This window comes from Solanum tuberosum, unplaced genomic scaffold (assembly GCF_000226075.1).
Source record: "Solanum tuberosum cultivar DM 1-3 516 R44 unplaced genomic scaffold, SolTub_3.0 scf00013, whole genome shotgun sequence".
Taxonomy (NCBI): Eukaryota; Viridiplantae; Streptophyta; class Magnoliopsida; order Solanales; family Solanaceae; genus Solanum; species Solanum tuberosum.
The window spans coordinates 3216835-3232570 of record NW_006238940.1 but is presented as its reverse complement, the minus strand read 5'-3'; the positions used below and the strand labels follow the sequence as shown (position 1 = coordinate 3232570).

Here is a 15736-nt window from a genome sequence, read left to right as displayed (position 1 = left end):
AAAAAATTGAACTGAGGAGTGCAATCATGAAATTTCAATGGTATAATTCGTAATTTATTATGATAGGATTAATTCAAAAAGAAACGAATTAATTCCATAATATAAAGCCTTTATAAATTAATTCTATGGTTTGTGCCGGATTAGTTAGTATTTTTCCTAGTGAAAAAGGAAGACTTGGCATATAGCAACACGATTTACCTTTAAAAATGTGTAAAATAGTTCCCACATGTTTTGGTTTAGGTTTTGGGTTGTCCATTTGGTGCCTAGGGTCGTATTCCACCATTGTTGAATACATACAAATATCAAAAAAGAACGAAGAGAAAGAAAGGAGATTGAATATATACAAGTATCATGCTCTTTTCCTTTTGACAAGTAATGTCCTCTCTCATGTTAATACTTTGAAATACAAAAAGGGACACATCCATGCTGAGTATGTCAGACAGTATTGTATTACGCATTTACATTCCTGCAATCGTCCAGCTCCATCTGATTCTATATTTCTGGAATCCCATAAATTACATCAAAATCACCATATAAATGCATGCAGCAGTGGTTATCTTCGTCCTGACATGAATTCTCCTAGGCATAAAGGGCATCATCAAATTCAAGTTCCTGAAATGCATGATTACAGACAATGATCCTTTAAACAACACATTATCATCTGCTGATCTCCACAACAAGCAACTCACATTGAACTGTCCGGTCTGTAGCATCCAGTTTTTTTCTGTTTGTTGAGACCAAAAGTGATCACAGGAATGCTAGAGGAACAGAATTTCTCAGATAAGAGCTCCTTGCTTCCTGTTGTCGCAGAATAGCTGTTACTTTTGCTCAACCGATTCAGCTTTTGTTGACTGGTTATTTTCCTGCAACATCCCCTGATCAGCAGCAGATATTTGTGTTGGCTGCTGGTCAGCTATGTCAGGAGATGAACATTCTGGGGGTTTCACAAGTGACCTCATGCGCCCACCATTTAAAGTGGCGTTGGACTGAGCTACTAGGTAACTGAGCCATAGGATGAGGTCAAGGATATAAGCCTCTGATTTTTGTTTGTCAGCATGGTATAATGTCTCAATTTGGATGACATCCACTGATGCAACTGATCTGCGATTTGACTCAGACCTGTACACATGTAATGATTCTCTCTGATTATAACATACTGTAGTGCTCAAATTTGCTTAAGACCAATAAAACAATGGAATAGAGCCATTAGGAGAATCTGGATAAACATACCCGGGATTAGCCCATTCTCCGACCCAACCAAAACCATGGTGAGCTCTGTTTCAGATGATTAAGAACACAATATTACGAGACAATCAGAAACAAGAAATCAGTAATCAGTTGAGCTGTTTAGGGTTCATACTTGGCAGTAATTATTGCAACAGGAACTAGCCATTGTAATGTCTTCTCCATTTCAGCTTTAATTTCAGTAACAGTGAGCTGCATATAGAAGAGGAAAAGGAATATGATGATGATCTAAAGTAGGAAATATAACATCGTGCAGAACTTCACTAGATGCTGAAAACAGAACATGTAGCCAATACAAACAGAAGGGGACACAAAATTGAAACAAAAATCAGTTTAAAGGAACCAAGCTTAAAATCTGCTAATTCCTTTTGTTTTAAGTTTAAATTTATCTTGACCATTACTAGTACCAAACTGATGCTTCGTAATAAGTGTATTGCCGAAATGAGAGGGCACCTGCTCTTTGACATGGAAAGATAGAATTTTGGATCGCAAAGAAAACTTTATATTAGGTGGAAGATTCTGATATAGTGTATCTCGTGCATTTGGAGGCATAGAGCTTGACCGGGCTACCTGATCACAGTAAACTTAAGAGTCAACAAGATGCAGAGATCAAATTGAAACACTTTTCTTGCATATGGTTAACAAGAAAACAGAAGTAGCCAACTAGAATGCCTTACAATTGAATCAATCTGGAGAATTATATTAGCATAATGTAGATCAAGACCAGCAGGCCCTAATCTTAGCTTACTACCCAGAGAATGCTTTTTCTCGCTATTTGGATCTGCACGTCATCAGTAAGCACAGTTATCTAAATAGAAATAATAAAAATGATGGAGTGGAGTATAATTATTTTGTCTACTTTATCTCAAAAAAATTATTTTGTCTACTTACATTTACCCTTTTTCTTTTTAGTTTTCTTGTACCTTTTCATTTCCTTCATAGAGAAAAGGGGCCAAACAAAAAAGTACAATTTCTTTTGAATAATTCAGATACAAAGGGAACAAGATAGATTTTCCTTACAAAACCAGTCATGAATTAGAAGGGGTTTACTAATCTACAATTAGGCAATTGAAGGACACAAAGCTTAGGTCTGATTATAAGTAGTTTATGTGGCTGAGAGGATCCAGATTCTAGAAGATCTTCTTGGACTCTGGTAAAAATCATTGGGAGCATTGGAGGTTGTGAGAAAAAAAAGACTCAGGAAAATACTATTAAGATTTGTATCCTGTAGTATTGCACTAATCCCTATTTATAATTATATTCTACAAAGTACAACATATCCTTATTTATGTATAATATATTCTACAAAGTACAAAAAGTACTTCTTGGAATTGAGGTTGCTAGATCAAAAAGAAGAATCTTTATTTCTCAAAGAAAGTGTGTTTTGGGTCTCTTGAAAGATACTGGTATGAAAGGTTGCAAACCACCAGAATCGCCCATTGTAAGCAATCACAAACTACAAAGCGGAGTTGGAGAGTCATTGACAAGGAGAGATATCTGAGGCTGGTCAGAAGACTCATTTATCTCTCTCATATAGACCAGACAAAGTTTATTCAGTCAGCTAGTTGAGTCAATTCATGCATGATCCCCAAGATCCTCATATGCAAGAAAGATGTCTTTCACATTTTGCGGTTTCTAAAGATGCTTCAGAGAAAGGTCTACTTTTTTCGAGACAGGGTCACCAACAAATATAAGCGCTAACAAATGCGGATGGGGTTGGATCTCTAAAATGATAGAAGATCTACATTTGGTTACTGTACACTTGTAGGATGAAACATGGTCAATTGGAGAAGTAAGAACCAATGTATAGTTGCTAGATCAAGTGCAGAGGGAGAATATCGAGCTATGGACCAAGGTGTTTGTGAACTTTCGTGGTTACAAAAGCTACTAGAGGAATTGAGATTGTCCAAAAAGGGACACTTCCGCTGTAATATGATAACAAAGCTGCAATAAGTATAGCTCATAATCCAGTCCAGCACAACCGAACAAATCAACAAAGCATGTTGAAATTGACCGACACTTCATCAAAGAAAAAGTTACAAGTGGTGCCTTGAGTTTGTTCCATGTTTCATCAGAAAAGTAGCTAGCTGATGTGTTTACCAAAGGCCTCAATAAACGGACTTTCCATACACTGGTTTGCAAGTTGCACATGTGTGCCATTTTTGCACTAATTTGAAAGGGAGTGTTGATTGATTGATTAGCTTAATTAAATAAGTTGATTGATATTGTAATCGATTGTGTAATATTGGCCTTCCTTATTTAGTCATAGGACTCAGTATACAACCATTGTTATTGCAAATTCATCAAGAAATACAAAGAAGCCTTTAATTCTTCTTAGAATCTTCAATTTGAGAGCAAGGTTTGTACCAAATTTTTCCTACAATGGAGGGACCTTGGCTTGGAATGTCCATGGATTTTCTTATTGAGTTGCGTAGAACAAGGGTAGAGATAGCATATTTATTATCATTGATAGATTTTCTACAATGGCACTCTTTATTCCTTGCCGTAAGAGTGCTGATGCTACTCATATGCTGGATTTGTTTGTGAATAATGTGCTTAAATTACATCCATTGTGAAGATTGAGATTCCATGTTCCGTAGTTATTATTGGAAGGGTTTGTGGAAAAAGCTTGGCACAATCTTAAAATTTTCTACTTCTTTCTACCCTATACCAATGGCCAAACCAAAGTGGTCAATAGATCATCACGTAACATGCTAAGGGCCATGGTTTAGGATCAGCTTACTTCTTGAAAGGGTCATTTACCATTACTTGAGTTTGCTTATAATGGCTCTTATCATTCTTCTATTGGTTTGATTCCTTTTTGAATTTGTGTGTGCCTTTAACCCCCTTACCCTATTGGATCTTGTTAGAAAAGGAATAAGATTTTAGTCTCCCACGTGGAAAAAGATTGTAATGTAGGGTGTGTTTGGTATGAAGGAAAATGTTTCCAATTTTTTCATGTTAGGTTGGCTTAAATGTTTTTCAAATCAGCTTATTTTCCTCAAATTTAAGAAAAATGATTTCCCTTAAAAAATTTAAGAAAAACATTTTTCAAAATCATTTTGAACCTCACACCTCAACTTTCCATCCTAAGTAAGTCTCAGGTATCGATTCCCAATACTAATCCTAGATCTAACTCCTGATTCTCAATTCGAGATCCAACTCTCGACCTCGATTCAAGACCCAACTTTCGAGTTCCGTATTGAGTCGGGGTCAGATCTTGAGTTAGGATTAGAGGTCGAATACCAGGTTGAGTGTCGGGGTGGGGTCCCGAATCAGGTGTAGGGATGAGGTTATGAGTCAAGTGTCTAAGCTGGGTTTTGGGTTGAGAGTCGAGGTCGGGTCTCATGTCATGTGTCGAATCGATCATCAGGGTCGGATGTCGAAGCCAAATCCCATCTCAAAAGTTGGGTCCCTAGTTGTGTATTAGGGTCAGACCTCGATTGAAATTGAGTTTCAATTTTGGTGTTGGGTCTCAATTCGGATGTTAGTGGCGAATCAGGGTTTGGAAATCGAAAGTCAAGTGTCGATGTCAAGGTTAGATTAAGGTTCGGCAGTTGGGTCTCTAATCGAGTGTCGGGGTCAGGTCCTAGTTCAAAAGTTAGGTCTTAATTTTGATGTGGAGAACTGGGTGGGAGTCGGTGTCAAGTCGAGGTTGGGTCCCAATTTGAAAGTCCATACCTGAGTCCGGAGTCGAGGTCAGGTCTCGCGTCAGGGTAGGATCCTCGTTCAAAAGTTGGGGTGAGTCGGATGTTGGGGTCGAAAGTCGGGGTTGGGACTCAGGTTAGGGTCATGATTGGATCTCAAGTCGAGGTGTCGGGTCAAAGTCAGAGTCGGGTTTGGGTCTCAAGTCGAGGTCTGGGTCGGGTCTCGGATCGAGATCTCGGGTCTGGGTCAGGATTGGGTCTCGAGTCTTGGTAGAGGTCAGGTCGGAATGAGGTCGAGAGTTAGGTCTCAAGTCGGGATCGTGGACGGGTCACAGGTCGAGGCAGGGGTTGAGTCTCGGGTCGAGGTCAAGGTCAGGGTCGGGGTCGGGATCTCGAGTCGAGGTCGAGGTTGGGATCTGAATCTCGAGGTTAGGTGTCGAGGTCAGATCTCAGGTCAAGATCAGGATTGGGTCTTGGGTTGGGCGTCAGGGTCGGTTCGGGTCAGGGTCGGATTTTAGGGTTGGGTGTCAGGATCGAATCCTAGTTTAAAAGTTGGATCATGAATCGAATGTTGGGGTCAAGAGTCGGGGTCGGGTCAGGTAAGGGTCGGGGTAGGGTGAGGTTAGGGTTAGGGTGGGGTCTTGAGTACGATGTTGGGTCGTATTTCGATTCAAAAGTGGGATCCTGAGCCAAATGTTGGGTCGGGTCTCGAGTTGAGTCACGAGTCGAGGTCGCATCTCAGGTTGAGGTCGAGTCTCGACATCATATTCTAGTTCGAGTGTCAGGTTTCGGGTCGGGAGTCGAAGTTAGGTCTTGGGTTGGGTCTTGGGATCGTGTCCCAATTCAGGTCATGGTCTGGGTCGGGTCAAGTTCGATTGTTGGGTCTTGTGTAGGGAGTAGGGGTCAGGTCACGGATCAGTGTCAGCGTCAGCGTCTGGTGCTGGATCAATTATCGAGGTTGGTTTCCAGGTTAGAAACTATTTTCCTAAAAAGTATTTTCTACTCTCTAGCCAAAAATGAAAGATATTTTTTGGAAAAAAAAAGTTTTTCATTCACCAATCATACGCTAGAAAATATTTTTCATTCACCAATCAAACATGAGAAAATAAGTTAAAAACCAACTCCCGGAAGAGTGGGTTAGGATTTGGTAAAATAAGATTTGCATGAACTCGAGGCATTAACCCTTGTTTGATAGATTTAGATTAGATTGCAGAAGAAGCTTGAAATGCAATCTACTGAAGTTGAACTCTCTTCTACTGGCGAGTTATCTACATTTCTTAATAAGGTGTATTTGTCTGTTTCTCATAGAAAATGAGTCAGATTTTGCAGCAAACATTTTTTTATCTAATTTTGTCTCCAATTATTTCCTGTCTCCCTCATATAGAGCCTTTATCTTATCTATTTATTTGTGTTTATTCCCAGAATTGGAGGGAAGCTTTTGCGACTTTTAAATGGACGCATGTTATCATTGAAGTTATGAAAGCTTTGTCAAAAAATGAGACTTGAAAACTTGTCCCTTTAATATTAGACTATTTAGTTGGTTGGTTGCAAATAGGTTATCACTGTGAAACATAAATCCAATGGCTTGATTGAAAGATTTAAACTTTTTTTGGAGGGGATATGGAGTGGAATTATCAAACTTATGGAGTGGATATCAAGAGACATTTTCCCCAATTGCTAAAATAAACACTGTTAGAATTTTTTTGGAGTGGATATGGAGTGGAATTATCAGACTTATGGAGTGGATATCAAGAGATATTTGCCCCAATTGCTACAATAAACACTGTTAGAATTCTTTTGTCGTGTCCAGCTAATCTTGATTGCCACTTACAATAGTTTGATCTGAAAAATGCAATTTTTCATGGATACTTGGAAGAAGAGGTGTATGTGGAGATCCTTCCTGAATTTGATATTGAACAAAGTCAAGGAAAGGTATGAAGACTGAAGCCTTGTAGTGACTGAATCCATTCCTTAGAGCTTAGTTTAACAGATTCTACAAGGCAATGATCTCCTCTGGTTACCAACAAAACAATATTGACGGACCATAGCGTATTCATAAGACAACAAAAGGGTAAACTCACTTTTTCATAGTTTATATTGATAACATAGTAATGAGAGGAGATGACCTGATTGAACAAATTGTTGGCATAGGAATTTAGGATCAAAGATCTACGAAAATTACAGTACTTCTTGCGAATTGAGGTTGCTATATTAAATAGAGAAATCTTTCTCTTAAAGGAAGTATATTCAGAATTCTGGAAAGAAACTGATATGGTAGGACGTAAACCAGTAGAATTGTCCACTGAAAGCAATCGCAAATTACATACAGGAGTTGGAAGTTAGCTGATAATAAGATATATAAGAGGTTGGTTGAAAGACTCATTTCTCTCTCTCACACAAAAATGGACATAGTCTATCCAGTTAGCTTGGTGGGTTAGCTCATGCAGGATTCACGAGATCTTCATATGCAAGCAATCTATCACATTTTGCAGTATCTGAAGTCTGCTCTAAGGAAAGGTCTGATTTTCTCTAAACACAATTACTTTCAGATAGAAGTCTTTACAGACGAGAATTGAGTTAGATCTCTAGATGACCAAAGATCTACATCCAGTTACTATACACACTTGTAGGAGGATGCTTAGATACTTGGAGAAGCAAGATGCAAATGTAGTTGCCAGATTAAGTGTGGCAGTATAATATAGAGCTATGGCCCAAGGTGTTTGTAAGCTTCTTTGGTCAAAACGCTATTGGGGGAATTGAGATTGCTGGGAATCTTTCCTTGTTCAGCGACAAAAAAATGCAATTAATAAAGTTCATAATCTTGTTCAATATGACCAAACAAAACATGTTGAAATCGATCGACACTTCATCAAAGAAAAAGTTAGTAGTGGTACCTTAATTTGTTGCATGTACTGTCAAAAAAACAGCTAGCAGATGTACTTACAGAAGGTCTCAGCAAAAGAACTATTCATACTTCCGCTCGTAAGTTGGGCATACACGACATCTTTGCACCAACTTAGGGGATTGTTGACTAGCTTGATTGTAGGAGAGCTTATTCTAAATTTATTATGTAATTATTATTATTGATTTCCCTTCACAAATTAGTCACAGGACCTTTTGTATAAACACATTTGCCCATGGAATGTAAATATACACCGAAATAAAAGAAGTCTTTGCTTCTTTCTCAAATCCTACAATAAATCTTTAAAATTGAAGTTCAACCAAAATAATAACTATTCACTTTTGCAAATTAAGATGTGATTGGGTAAAAATTTTCAAAAGTAACAGCTTTTGAGTATGACCCAGGACATACCTGCACTGCCAGACATATTATCTATCTCCCTGTTGAGAAAGAGGGCAATATCCACCAGCTTATCCATGACCTGTTTTTTATATTCAAAAGACCCTTATACATCCTCAAAGTACGATTTGTGCAAGGTTGAAGAGATAAAAACATTAATACTTGATTCCAACAGTTTGCCAGCAAAATCAAATAAGTGATACTATGTTATTAATTTTCTATTCACAGAGATAAGTTAAAGAAAAAAAGTAAGGTTCTTTGGATGGTGTCAAATGATTAAGCTGAAAAGGAAGGATTCAAAACAGTACCTCTTCCAGACTTCTGGACCACAGTGACTTTTTCTTTAAGTTCCTTACTATTTTCTTCTGGCTTTTCAACTCAGCCGCTAAAATTGTAAGACCATTACCTGCGAGAAAATGCAAAGGAGCAAAAGAAGAAAATGATCCAAAATATCTTTATTAGTGTAAAGGAAACAGGAAGAAGAAATTTTGGAAAATGAACTGTTTGATTATGTGTTTACGAGTAATCCTAAAAAGCAAAGGAAATTAATTCCTATTTTTTGATAAAGTCAATTACATAAATAGACACTTAGGGGTCGTTTGGTAGAGTGTATTAGCAAAAATAATGCATGCATTAATTATATGTATTAGTAATCCCTTGTTTGGTGCATTTTTTCATGGTATGTATAACTAATGCTTGCATTAGTTAAACACTCTATTGTGTATTGAGGAGTGTATTACTAATACCTAGAAATTCATGGTATTAGTAATGCAAAGGATTTAATGCATGCATTACTATGGTTAAAGACTCAATTACCCCTCAAAAGTACTTTTACATCTTTTGCACCATAATTGTGAAGGATACTTTTGTAAATAAATATTTTTATACATGCATACTATTTTTAATACACCAAACCAAACAATGCATAAGAAATAATCTATGCATAACTAATACAAGTATAACTAATACATGCATTACTAATACACTCTATTGGGTATTATTTTTATGCACTCTACCAAACGACTCCTTAAAGTAGGCATGAACTGCCAAATAAACACCTTAACTGTCACTATGACCATACAGACACCTCTACTTGGTTCATGGGAATATGTGCCTGGGATTTTTTGCATGGCCGGTCATCTTAAACAATCTAGGCATTTTTCCAATAGTATTACAATACTCCTTAAGCATTTTGTAAATAAAAATGATCTTTCTTTTTGCACTGAAAATTAAATTGATCTAACTTTAGTGTATACATTTTAAATCTTATAAAAAATGTGTTTTTGTGTAAACAAAAGAAGCTCACATCTTATAAATTAAAACAAATCTTTCTTTTCCAGAATTATAAATTGATTATGATCTTAATTTAACATATTCATGATCTCTAAATTATGGTGGATTCAGTTTTAAATTTGAAAAAAATGTTAACTTGATCTTTCGAAGGTAATTTTTTTTTTCTATATGGCTATAACACATGATATGATAATTCAATTAAAAAGATACTATTATTGGGACACAACCTTTGTTATTAGCTTAATTTTCACTGACAGCATTACTGATTAAAGTCAAGTTTTGTTGAAAATTTTTAAATCTTGTTCTGCTACTTTAATCCTTTCATAAATTTGGTTGAGTTACTTCTGTCATTTCGTTGCAACTTTGCTACATCCGTTGTCATGTTATCTTGTGTTTTACACTCAAGGAAATGGACATAGCACCATATGAAGCCAAAGCTGCAAAAAGGAAGACCGGAGTATGGAAAACTCATGAATGCTTACAACCACAAACATGTAAGCTTCTTATAACTTCCTTTTTTTTTCAAAAATCATATAATCTTTGCACAATACTAGATCACTACAAAGCTAGAAAGGAGGCTTACTATCTCACTTTATCAATAAAATTAGACGGAAAGCTTAAACAATGAGGGTAAATAAGTAGAATTTGAAAAGTCAAAATTTAAGGTACATGATGAAAATACAGAGGATAGTGAGCAGGTATTAATAGTTTTCACAATTCTAGAGTATTTTATTGTTTGGATGCTTAAGTGTGCATCTAATAGGTTTAAGTTTTTGTTGACATGACCGTTGTAATGGCTCGCAATTCCCACTTCTTTATGGGTGCTGAAACAACAGTATTACAGAATACACGTTCATAAACACTTAAAACTACTTTTTGCAGTTCCATTCATCATTTTACTTCACCTTTTCTGCTTCTCTCTAAGAAATGCTAATTTGCTAACAAATTGGATAAACTATATGTTCTTAGTTTCAACATATATCTTATACAACGATTCCTCTTTCTTGGTTTTCTTTGGGTGGGTGCAGAACTTTATCAACTCACTATTTTTTTTTTATTTTTTTTTTTGATAACCAAGAAATCCGTCTGTGACCCGCCCTTTGGACCAATCACAGCCTTCTAAACTCGGTGGATAATGGGCCCGCCCCTCTACCCTACTCCACTTAAATACCGGGCTTCGCTTTGCATGGTGTGGGGGCTTGAACCTGCGACCTAAGCCACAAATCCTCCACCTTTTGCCACTTGAGCTAGGCCTTGGGGGCTTTATCAACTCACTATTTTTTTTTTATTTTTTTTGATAACCAAGAAATCCGTCTGTGACCCGCCCTTTGGACCAATCACAGCCTTCTAAACTCGGTGGATAATGGGCCCGCCCCTCTACCCTTCTCCACTTAAATACCGGGATTCGCTTTGCATGGTGGGGGGCTTGAACCTGCGACCTAAGCCACAAATCCTCCACCTTTTGCCACTTGAGCTAGGCCTTGGGGGCTTTATCAACTCACTATTTTTTTTTTTTTTTGATAACCAAGAAATCCGTCTGTGACCCGCCCTTTGGACCAATCACAGCCTTCTAAACTCGGTGGATAATGGGCCCGCCCCTCTACCCTACTCCACTTAAATACCGGGATTCGCTTTGCATGGTGGGGGGCTTGAACCTGCGACCTAAGCCACAAATCCTCCACCTTTTGCCACTTGAGCTAGGCCTTGGGGGCTTTATCAACTCACTATTGAAATTAATATTATGAATTTTTCCATCTATGCTCCTTTATTATACCTCTATCTTCTACCTTGTGCAAATCAATCAAGACACTCAGCCCGATCAATATTTTCTGTCGCATTTAAATTGCTGTTGGAAACTAAAACTTTAAAATGAAAGGACAAACAAGTTTCTTCGCTTCGCTTATGAACATAACAAACTGTAACAACCTTTATCTACCATGTATAATAATAATAAAAATAGGATTTTGCTCATGTTGGACTCGGGCAACGCCCGTGTCCTTACTAGGACATCTAATAAGAGTGAAGAAAATTTGCCATCCTATGGGTGAAGCTGTTTAGTAAAATGTGAATAGATGCCATTTCTGGCGATTCATCACTTTAGAAGCAAAAAACACTGATTTTATGAAATTCTAAAGCACCTAATATGCCAAGGAACGGATTAAAATTAACAAAAGTAATGCTGAGAGCTTGATAAGAAAATAATTGAAATGCTGAACGGAAGAGATAAGCAGGATTGGCTTGGCACCTTTTTGGCTGGCATTTGATTTTCCATTTTCTAGATGCTTGTGCTGATAATCTTGCTCAATTTTATCCAGAGTATGCAACTCATGGTATAACTCCTGTCATTAGAGATAGTGATTTATTACATCAACCTTTTAGAGTACAAAATATGTTTAGCAATTCCAAGACTTATTTTCTTGCTGGGTGAAAATCTCGTGATGCTTTTTTCTCTTTGATAATTGTAAGGTAAAATATCTAATGATGTCAAAGCAAGGATACAGAAATTTCACATTTATACATGATTCAGACCCACATTGGTAACAGCATTACACATATGATAAGGTGAAGAAACACAGATTTGGCGTATCAACTACTTCCACAGCCCTTCCCCCTTTTTACTACCAAAATTAGAAGGTCAGTGACTAACTGGTGTTCCACCTAAAAAGAAAGTTAAACAGTTTAAAAACAAACCTACTTGTCAAAAAAAAAAGTTTACAAGCAAACCTCATAATTATATTTGTGGAAATTAGTACCCACACCAGATAGAAATTATTTTATTTTGTTTCCCACCTGGTGACCGAGCCCCAATTGGGACTCGACTAATCCGGATTTGCGCCAGAAAGTCCCGCATTGTGGGGGTAAAGTATCCCTACCAAAAGCAACTCCATGCCCAGGGCAACTGGCAGGTACCAACACATAGAGATTACTTTCCATGTGCAAAATTCGTAACAGAAGTTGGAACAAAAGAAGTACCAACTTGAAGTTAACAAAGGAATTGTCATTCTCAGTCACATTTTCAAAGTATTTTGAAGCCTCATTCACTTATCTCTCACCTGGAATCAAAAGAAGCTTATCTAGAAATCTTAGCATGCATTTTAATCCATAAAACTAAGTGAACTAAAATATCTGGAATATATAGCAGAGAATTTTAGTTTAGTTACATGCCTAGCATGGCATGAGTTACTACCATTTCTTTTATGATCTTTAAGCAAGTCCATGTTTTTGCTCCTATATCTGTATCCCCTTTTTCAAACTGTTTGACAGGCTTTATTAAGTTGAAGGTCTATCGAAAACCCCCTCTCTATCTCTACAGCATAGAAGTAAGGTCTGCGTACACCCTACCCTCCCTAGACCCAACTTGCAGGATTACACTAGGTATATTGTTGTTGTTGTTATGTTTTGTACAGCAAACCATGTTTGATTAGGCAACTAAATTTGTTGATTACTGCCTGAAGTCTAATATATTCTCAAATGCAAACTGAAGTGAGTGTTGCTTCTTGGACCTAATATTCCATGTTGCTGATGACCAAGGCTGAGATTATTAACCACAAATTAGTCACACTGATCTGAAATCAACCACTGTGTAATATATATTTGGTGCTTGGTAAACAAAAAAGGAATATAAAGTGTGAACTTGTTTCTTGCCGATTGATTTTAACTAATTTTTATTTTTATTAAAAGAAAGCCTAGTAAATATCTCGACAAATCTCTAATGAAGCTAGAACTTGACAATTCTAATTTTACAGAAGCGGGATAATACTAACAGCTGTATACTGAACCAGGGTCATCAGTTGCTCCATCATCAACTCAGCTTCTTCCCTCAATTGTCTCTGAGGGGTAGGCTCCCTCCTATATCTGGAAATATTAAGTGTAACAGCCATCAAGAGAGTCAGTAAAAATTTCAATATATGGTAATTTATGAGGAAAAGTAAGAATCGTGCATATTACTTCTCAAAGAAGCGGTCCAAGTTGTGCCATTGTGGATCTTTACATTGACTTCCAAATCGAACAACTTCTCCAGCAAAAATCTGTAGTTCTTTCCTGCAATGCATGTCATATCAGTCATAGAATTACTTGACAAATAGGAACAAGATAAGCCCTCCTTGAGAGAAGGCTTACTAATTATAAAAGTAGGTCAAAGTTACTCTCCCCATCGCTGACCTCTTATCATCAGCAACTATACTTAGAAGTTCATCCATGTCATTTGATACTAACAGTTGAACACCTTCTGAAGGTAGCACCACGTCTTTCAACTGTCGTATGCTTCTTCTTGAAAGTGAATGCATAAGACTAGAACCTTTAACGATTGTGTTTGCAACCTCAAATGACAAAATAGATAGCTCATTTCCTTTAATTGCTGCACCAGAAACAAATCCACTGCTTAAATTCAAATTATTCAAGCTGCTCCCAATGGTGTCCAATGCTTGCACGGTCCTTATAAATCCAGCACTTCCAGCTCTACCTAGACGAGAACTTACTTCTGCAACCTGCAACCATGTTTAGTGGCAAAGTTATCTTATTTTAGCTATTACTAGTTATTACCATAATTAGTATGAATCAAATAATAACAAGAGGCTGCAAAATATGCACAATACAACAATCATTAAAGATGTAAGACCTACCAAACTGTTATATTGAGCATTACAAAACAGTTGGGAAACATAAATGAAGTTGTACTTTATAGGGGAATCTTAGTAGCTCATTGGTTGGCTACGTGAATATCCACCTTGTTGGTGAGGGTTTGATTACCCACATTGTAATTCCCTCCCATTTCCCCTTCCCCTTCCCCTACCCCCAATTTAAAAATAAAAAAAATTGTACTTTCTAAGCTTATATAACACACTAATAATAGTGTAGTGGACCAACAAGATTGAGTTGGAATGGTAAGTACTACTTCATCTTTAACCAAGAAGTCTCGAGTTCGAGTCCTCTTGGGTACACTTTACCCCAAGGTGGGACTTTTCGGCGCAAATCCAAATTTAGTCGGGCTCCAACATGAGTACCGGACATTAGATGGGAAACCAAAAAAATAAAAAAAAGTGTAGTGAAGGTGTGTATAGATGTTTATGAACCTTAGGGACCCTGGTTGATTTAGATTTTTGTGAAGAGAACCTTGGGATACCATCATAAAACTCATCCTCATTGATTTTCTGCTGTGTATTCTTGTTGTCCTGCAATGGTGGTGGACTCTTGGAGTAACGATTCAGTAACTTGCCATCATTCTTAGATGAACTTCCTCCCATAATGCAAAAAAACCCAGTTGTAATTACAAACAAAAACACCCAAAAAGTTTTGGGTTTGAGGTATTTTATTTCAATAGGTAGAATTAGGGAAGTTGAATAGTAATTCAAATACAGAATAAATTTTATTTCAATAGGGAGAATTAGGGAAGTTGAATAGTAATTCAAATACAGAATAAAAATCAAAACTTGATATTAGAGGAAAAGGGAAACTACAAACTCACAGATTTTGGGGTTTGACAAAATCGAGATGATGAGAATACCAACTATGACTACTATTTCAACAACTAAATTAAATTAAATAAAAAAATTGACAGAAAAGTCGTCAATTCTGTCATATTACCATATACACGCTTTCACTCTGAATTCGTCAATTTGAAAAATAATGTATTTATATCCCATTTGAGTTCATCACATCACTTTTATTTTATGTATATAAATAAAAGTAAAAAAAAATAGTAAGTACAACACAGAACGATTATTGTTCCCTCAAAACAATGAGTACTTTCTTTATTTCCAAAACAATTCTTTTTCTTCTTTGTTAATATTTTAATTTTAATTTTTCACGTGACATGTTAAGATTATAAGATTAAAAAATATTTATTTAAATATATTTGACATAATTTTAATTTAAAACAACAAGACTGATTTTATTAGTTATTTTTTAAAATTATGTGTCAATTCATAGGTCTTTTGTTTTAAATTGAAGGAGTTTTTTTTTTTTATTGAGAAAACAAAATATAATGAGTGATTTTTTTTTATTTAACAAAAATGGTCAAAGGCCCCAATTATATTATATAAAATATAAAGAAAGGAAATTACACAAAGCGAACGTCCCCCACAGAGTGTGGTCTTGATTTTTGTCTTCCATGAGAAAAATCTTTTTTAGACTAATATTTTGTCCTATTTATGCATAGAACAAATATACGTTTGTCTAGGACTGACATAAAATATCGAAAATCGAATTACCAATTTAAAATAAATTTTTTGATAATTTGGTATTTGATATG

At 36.4% G+C, this 15736-nt stretch overlaps 1 protein-coding gene across 2 annotated transcripts; it reads right to left on the bottom strand.

Moving 5' to 3' along the window:
- Positions 1–302: 302 nt before the first annotated feature.
- Positions 303–15113, bottom strand: LOC102581350 (uncharacterized). Of its 2 annotated transcripts, none has more exons than XM_015314310.1 (12): positions 15070–15113; positions 13648–13973; positions 13435–13527; positions 13251–13341; positions 11732–11825; positions 8502–8599; positions 8206–8275; positions 1923–2026; positions 1699–1815; positions 1361–1437; positions 1231–1275; positions 303–1119 (listed from the first exon to the last, which is right to left on the bottom strand). In XM_015314310.1, the coding sequence occupies exons 1-12, from the start codon at positions 15070–15072 to the stop codon at positions 819–821; spliced, it is 1419 nt and encodes a 472-aa protein (XP_015169796.1). In that variant the 5' UTR covers positions 15073–15113; the 3' UTR covers positions 303–818. The 2 variants fall into 2 exon arrangements, with proteins under 2 accessions (XP_015169796.1, XP_006340053.1); XM_006339991.1 differs by lacking the exon at positions 15070–15113 and adding an exon at positions 14559–14944.
- Positions 15114–15736: the final 623 nt, after the last annotated feature.